The sequence below is a fragment of the Papaver somniferum genome, chromosome 2 (genome assembly GCF_003573695.1).
Source record: "Papaver somniferum cultivar HN1 chromosome 2, ASM357369v1, whole genome shotgun sequence".
NCBI classification, from domain to species: domain Eukaryota; kingdom Viridiplantae; phylum Streptophyta; class Magnoliopsida; order Ranunculales; family Papaveraceae; genus Papaver; species Papaver somniferum.
This window is the reverse complement of record NC_039359.1, coordinates 13,784,616-13,791,616: the sequence shown is the minus strand read 5'-3', so window position 1 is coordinate 13,791,616 and position 7,001 is coordinate 13,784,616. Positions and strand designations below refer to the sequence as shown.

The 7,001-nt window shown below is 37.4% G+C and overlaps 2 protein-coding genes across 3 annotated transcripts; both read right to left on the bottom strand.

Moving 5' to 3' along the window:
- Positions 1-1,206: 1,206 nt before the first annotated feature.
- LOC113352976 lies at positions 1,207-1,984 on the bottom strand. Its single transcript, XM_026596714.1, has one exon. It carries the CDS (start codon positions 1,875-1,877, stop codon positions 1,392-1,394), a length of 486 nt encoding a protein of 161 aa, XP_026452499.1. The 5' UTR covers positions 1,878-1,984; the 3' UTR covers positions 1,207-1,391.
- A 506-nt stretch (positions 1,985-2,490) lies between these two features.
- On the bottom strand, positions 2,491-6,397 carry LOC113346953 (intermediate cleaving peptidase 55, mitochondrial-like). 2 transcript variants are annotated; one of them, XM_026590513.1, is made up of 14 exons: positions 6,205-6,397; positions 5,702-5,776; positions 5,352-5,615; positions 5,139-5,231; positions 4,533-4,739; positions 4,340-4,443; positions 4,156-4,222; positions 3,953-4,060; positions 3,742-3,834; positions 3,513-3,606; positions 3,344-3,414; positions 3,194-3,249; positions 2,909-2,969; positions 2,491-2,785 (listed from the first exon to the last, which is right to left on the bottom strand). In XM_026590513.1, exons 1-14 carry the CDS (start codon positions 6,250-6,252, stop codon positions 2,708-2,710), a joined length of 1,419 nt encoding a protein of 472 aa, XP_026446298.1. In that variant the 5' UTR covers positions 6,253-6,397; the 3' UTR covers positions 2,491-2,707. The 2 variants fall into 2 exon arrangements, with proteins under 2 accessions (XP_026446298.1, XP_026446299.1); XM_026590514.1 differs by having other exon boundaries at positions 5,139-5,216.
- Positions 6,398-7,001: the final 604 nt, after the last annotated feature.

Sequence of the window (7,001 nt, the reverse complement as noted above, 5' to 3'; positions counted from 1 at the left end):
ACAGTATGGTGTTCAAATATGGACTAGGTCCCGTGATTTTTCTGCATTTGCAGTTTCCTCGTTAACAAAATTTCTGGTGTCTGTGTTATTTCTTTTCCGCATTATATTTGTTTATATAATTGAAATATCACGGGTTGTGCATAGTTCAATCAATTAGATAATTCAACCTTTGGTTGTTGATATAAATTGATTGACAGTTGAACATTGGTCTTTGGTGCCGTTCTAGTTGTTTCACATAATAATCAGGCTCGAGGATTTCTATCTGTTTGGTTTGCTGATTACATTGTGAAACAGAGATACAACTCTTGGATATATTTCCATTGATTCTAGGTCACTGTATGGATATTTAGTTACATAAGTTAGAACTTGTTTGTTTGCAGCTGACTCGGCGTCTGAATCTGAGTCAACCCCTGACTCGGACCGAGTCAGCAGTCAGACCGTTTGTTTTTCATTTTGAGTCAGATCTGACTCGACCTCTGACTCAGACATAACCCCTGACTCGGACTCATTTGAGTCAGGTAACAAAATACCCCTGACTCATGGGACCAAACCACTGACTCACTTATTTCCGAGTCAGATGAGTCAGATCTGACTCAAAACAAACATATCGACTCAGATCCAGATGAGTCAGGTGATTTCACTCAGATCCAGATGATTCAGATCCAGACGACTCAGATGAGTCAGGAGTAAACAAACATGGTGTTAGTTCTTATGACATATGGATCACATGACATGGAGTCACAAAGTATAGTTTGGGTCATGGAAAAATCGTTTCAGCTCATTCATGCAGTAAACTAGGGAATCTCAACTTGAATTTTCTAAATTACTATGCTAATCTGATTTTGCGGTGGTTGGCCGACCAGAATGTCCTTTTCACCAAAATTAGGTTCACAGTTGGAAAACAAAACTCGTGTACTTAAGCTTATTAAAAACTGCATTAATACTCATTGAAAACCCACGGTACTAGATGATTGTTGGGAGATTCTGAAATTTTCTTTTAACTTTTAGCCTATTTTGGTCTATACTGTATTTGCGTCCCACTTGTGCATTCCCATGGCAGAAAACACTGCAATGTTAGTAGGATTAGAAACGCAAAGCAAAAAGCCCTTGCTCGTCAGTATGTTTCGGTGGTTTCACGGCGGCATGTTCTGCATGTGAGCCGGTAAGGGAAAATAAGCCAGTGTGTGTGAGAACGAAAAAAGAAAAGAAAAGCAAAAGATGAACTCGTAGTACTTCAACTTCATAAACATTAATATTTTGCATCAAACACTACTAACTAGCATCAGCCAGAGGAATGCATAAAAACTGAAAACATGAAATAAAGATAAAACGACAACGTAGAACATGAAAGTTGATCAGTAAAACCAACAAAGCCAGATGCAGATCAGTTCTCAAGCCTTCACTTCTTCCTTCATTTCCTTCACTTCCTTCACTCCCTTTGCATCTTCTTTCACATCTTCAATCTGAAAAGCAGCAGTAGGCTGTTGCTTTGAAAGACCAAGAGAGCTTTTGAACGTAATCTTCCCGGTAGGGGGATCATCAACATATATTTCAGTTAAAGTAACCCAAAGCAAGAGCTCTCTTGCTTTGACACCGGTAAGTTTTCTGATTCTATTTTTCTCAACATAAGCAGTGACTTCAGAGGCATAAGAGACTAAGCTCCCAACCTTTTCAAACCTGTGTTCGGTCTTCTTCTTTTGTTTTAACCATACAAATCCAGTTTCCTCTACATGCCCACATTCTATTATATCTCTCAATGGTAATAACCCATTTGGTAAACCAACTTCTGTTAACACAAACTTACATTTCTCTTGTCCAATTTCATCTCCAGTGTAAACCACTGCCTTGGACCTCACCTCTTCTATTATTTGAGACATCTCTTTCTCTTGGTCTCTCTCTATCTCTCTCTTTCTCTACCTCAAATCAAGTAGGTTGAAGTAGTGGTCATGTGGTCTTCATTATATAGAGAAGAAGCCTATGCACCTGTTTTCAATGAGAATGGCAAATCTGCCATCAGGTTACTTAAAATGTGCTATAAAGCACTTGATTGCCCAATGACTCTCTTGCTCCGCATTGATGATACGTGATGTGTCGTTATGGTGATTGAAATGCAGTTGGGGTCACAACTCACAAGGAGTAATGGGTAGGTGAGTAATGCAACTTATTGCTCTGGGTTAAGCTTTTAAACTGAGTTATGTCCAAATTGACAGTGGCAATGCAGTAGTTACAAAGGAAACGCAATGACATTATTCAAGGCTCTCTGCAATGCTTTAAATGACATGTGGTTGGGTAGGTTATTGAAAAGATTGGTATCAAAATGGGGGTTGTAAATTTAAGTTAACTTTTGGTACCACAGTATATTAGGTCAAGGATATAACCCTTTATGGTTCCATCATAAATGGAATGCAGGATATACACAAGGACAATAACAAACCTTTATGTTCCCATCATAAAGGTATGAATGAAAGATATGGGCATAAACCCTCCATATGAGAATTCAGGCAATATTCAGTTCACCAAAAAAGCTGGAAATTTTCCAACTTAATAAGTAGAAAGTAAGAACTCAGTTCTCTTAATTATTGTTCATTGCACTACAAAGAATGGAGTGTTTTCTTCTCAAGTTCAAGGCAAAACTTTACCTTCTTTTACATTCACAACACGAATCCTTCGGGAAAAATGGCACATGTTAAGTGTCAACTGGATGATGCTACCCTCTTGGTGTCGACATGTCATTTAACAATGACTTGATGTGCTGAACCTCTTTAGGCATTGATCCAGTTAGGACCTGTTTCCAATCCAAACCATAATATGTCTTAGTTTAAACTGATTCAAGATGTGACAAAATCACAAAATGAAACCCAACTGAAAGTTTAAAAGTGAGGCATTGACATTGTGCAAGAACTATTACCTCGTATCCAGTTTCTGTGATAAGAACTTCATCCTCGATTCTTATCCCAATGCCTTTGTATCTGTACATCCACCCCACCAGTAAATGAAATACAACAATATGACCACAATTGATACCCATCAAAAGATCAATTAGGGCTGTTTTCTAACAGAATGGATGGAGGGTTGTGTTTTGATGCACTTAAAACAGGGACGATGAAATTTGATCTATTCGTAGAATTCTGTATAACAACTATCTCTCAACAATTGGTAGGACACGGAGATTGTTACTAACTGAAATAGTTACCTGTCTGGCACGTCAAAGGAAGATGGAAGGTAAATCCCCGGTTCGATTGTTATGACCTTATTGAACATAAAAGCTCACATATCAATAAAGCGCCTTATGCTAAGAAATTAGAAGAAAATTCGCTCTTCCTCAAAATTAGCTGTTACTTACAACACCGGGCTTCAGTAGACAGTCGGTGCTGATTGCTGAAGAGTCATGCACATCCATTCCAAGATAATGACCTAGTAGTTGAGACAAAACAAGAAGACGATTACTTTACCATTAATATGAACCTCTTTGGCCGGAAAAAACAGAACAGCTCAAGAATGAAAGAACAGACCTATAGCAGTGGGATTCAGTTTACTGTAATTCTGAACATCAGATTTATGTTGTAGGATCCCAATCTCCGCAAGTCCTTTGCAGAGCATCTGGACCTGCATGAATGTAGGCTCTTAAGGTTACAAGTTACACCTTAGCAATTTGATACCTTCCATAAAAAATATAACAATTAACAAATAATGTCTTGATTTATTAGCATTTGTCGGCAAATTTGGTTTAGTAAGTCATACTGAAGAGTGGTGTATTTCGCGGATGCTAATACCAGGTTTGCAAAGCTTTATACATTCTTTGTTCGTCTCCAAGATAAGATCATAAAGCTCTTCCTGTGAAAAGGAATTACGGTCTTTGTTAGTTTAACTGAAAGAGTTTTTATCCAAATAAATAATGTTTTGTCACAAGATAATTTGTTTGTTACAAGAAAACTTTAAAAGGAAAACATACTTGAGCTGGGGTAAAGTGTCCACTTGTTGGCCATGTACGAGTAAGATCACTGAGATAGCCATGCAACTCGCATCCAATATCCATCAAAACTAGATCCCCGTCTTTGATCTACAACTTAAAATCTATGTCACTGTGCAATAGAAGAAAATGAATAAAATAGACATAGAAAACAGGAGAAGTTAGCTTCAAAGTATTGTTCGTACTTTTTGATCATTTCTGGAATAGTGTATAACACTAGCATTTGGCCCACCACCAACCACTGGGTTGAACCTGGTGAAGCAAATAGATCCAATTATAATTTCCAGACGATCTACTGAAAAATACTTTATACATAAAAAAGGAGTATGATGGTAGCAACACAACAGAACACAACGAATAGGTGCTTACGCCATCCTTTGAGCACCTCTCATTCTGCATTCGTATTCAACCTTGGCTGCTAGCATAGCTTCATGGGGTGAAGTTTTCGAGAATAACATTGTTTGTAAAAGAGCCTATCAGATGAACACAGCACCAAAAATTATCACCAGTGACAATCTAAGTACATATGTAGTTGATATCTTTACAAATCATGAGGAAGTACCTGACAAGCAATTGATGCAGATTCTCTCATCAACTTAAGTTCTGAAGGTGATTTTATCCACCGCAGCTCGTGGGTGAATGCTGAAAGATCTTTCACTTTGCCACTGATAGATGCTTTGCGGAAGGGCTCCAAATCCTTATAGGCTGATAGAGCAGTATTCCGGTTATGGTATACTTTGGATGATCGTCGAATCATGTTTTGAAGGACCTGCAATAGACAAATCAGCCAGACCACTAAGGTACCAACAAATATCCATATATCATCCATCATCAATGACATGCCCAGTATAGACACCACATTTAGTTGTATTTGTACATTGAAATTACTCTATCTGGGGCCAAAATTTTGGTTATGCAGATGGTACAAGTGGCAACGGGTGCCACCAGAGATAACTCTTACATGAAGAACCATATCAATCAGATTAATTTAGCTACCTAAAGCCTTTGTTTTTGTATCCGAATTGCCCAACAAAGTGATAGCGAGTGCCAAGCGCACAATCATAATAATCAAACCTATGACTCCATCCATATCCTCAGATCTCTTGAGACTCGGTTTCAAAAGGTACGAATCTAATAACAAACTAAGTAAAAAGGTAACAGGATTCACCTCACGCATCTTGCTCATAGGGAACGCCTTATCAGCCTTGAACGTGTCCAAAGCTACATCTACTCCAGCAATTTGACCTTGCCATGTAACATCCTAAAAAATAAGCAAAATGTTACAACATTACATACCTAACTACTAGCTCCTAAAAAAGTACTCCAGAACTGAAATAGAAGTTCTATAATGAATTTATAACACAGAACAAGTTGAGCTTACTTGAGGATCCGATTCTGGCATAAACATGCATAGACCAGATTCATGACTTAGGACTGCAATTCCACCAGGCTGCTGGCATCCAGTTAAGTATAAATAGTCAGCATCCTGTCTAAATGTGTATGGAACAACATCGGTCATCATCTTTACTGGGGCAGAAGCAATTATAGCTAAACTCTTTTCTGGAAGCAGATCCAACAATCTTTTTCTTCTTGTTATGTACTCGTCAGCTGTAATTCCAGGGGTTATCTCTCCTTCTGATAATAACTGCAAACAAGCAAAAGAATATGAGTACATCTAATAAGCATCTTATATTTGTTACTAACACATATTCAACCAGTAAAGACCCTTACATCGGGATGAGAACTGGCAGTTGGTTGTCCCATATCAAAAACCTTCGATGTACAATATGTGCATTGACGGATAGTCTAGAAAACCAAGCAAGCACCAATTAGAACAATGCAAACAAACAAGAACAATCAATTCAAATTTCCTTTCTCAGAAAAGCAACCACACATTTGAGTGCAGTTATTCTGAGCCAGATTCAGTTACCAAACGAATGTCAAGCACGGAGTTACTACAACTGAAATTCAACTAACAAATTGTTAAATCAAAATTCTCCCCTTTTCTAGTTTAATGAGTTCTACAATGAACTAAACAAACAAAAAACATTCAGAAATGTTCCCACCTTGAGTACTAACATGAATTTTGTACCCAACTCAAATAAATTAACAGAAACCCATGTCCTTAAATCAATAATAGAAAGTAAACAACAGAAATTGACAACGAAAACATCAAACTGATCAGAAGCTTCAAATGATGAAAGAAAACCCTAGAATATAATAAAAATCAGTACTTGATTGAGGGAGAACTTCTGGAATAATTTCATTCTCAGCCCTTGCATTTTTCCTGCCTATTTCTTTAACTCTGATCTTCTGTCACTAATTTTCTATTTCAAAGTGGGGCGGAAATTCCATATAATCTAGGGTTTTTGGAAGTTTCAGGGGTTTTTGGAGGAAACACAATTGAAACTTGTTGCGGAAACACAATTGATACTTGTTAAACTTGTCTGATATTCTGCCATAATAATAAGTGGGGTGCAAATAGTAACTTGCAACAGGCAAGAAGACCTATATTTTTTCGAACCATTTTTAGGTGCGATCCCAAAAGAATTAGGGGAGATACAAAAAAACAAAAATGGTCACCCAAGCATAAATTTAAGCTACCTCTTATCTCTGATTTTTCGAAATGGTGTTAATATGCCGTTTTATAATCGATAGCCAACACCTCAATCGGTAGTTACAAAACAATCGGTAGCAAATATAGAATCAGTAGTTACCGATTAGTGTGTGGATATCGGCTAATATGCCCTTTTATAATCGGTAGTTTTAAAAATAATCGGAAGCAAACTCTTGTGATCGGTAGCCTATGATCTATATATTAGTGTTTGGAATCTGTTTTTGAGTTATTGCGAGATAACACCACTCCCGATTGTAGTGAGAGAAGAAGAAGGAAAAAAAAAAGTGGGTATATGTTGCCAACTTCCATAAACATGGATGGGTACGAAGAAAAATGTGAACTATTTGAAGTTCAAGGTTCACTACCGTTTAGAGAAGACGATTTGGGGTATATGTTGAATAATCCAAACTTTTG

Bases quoted from the DNA above. Each gene is read 5' to 3' on its own strand.
- LOC113346953 (XM_026590513.1), bottom strand. From the start codon at position 6,252: ATGCAAGGGCTGAGAATGAAATTATTCCAGAAGTTCTCCCTCAATCAA. The intron at 4,444-4,532 runs GTACTTCCTCAT...TTCATCTGATAG, and splicing joins CTGCATCAATTGCTTGTCAG to GCTCTTTTACAAACAATGTT. The intron at 3,415-3,512 runs GTCTGTTCTTTC...CTCAACTACTAG, and splicing joins ACTGAATCCCACTGCTATAG to GTCATTATCTTGGAATGGAT.
- LOC113352976 (XM_026596714.1), bottom strand. From the start codon at position 1,877: ATGTCTCAAATAATAGAAGAGGTGAGGTCCAAGGCAGTGGTTTACACT.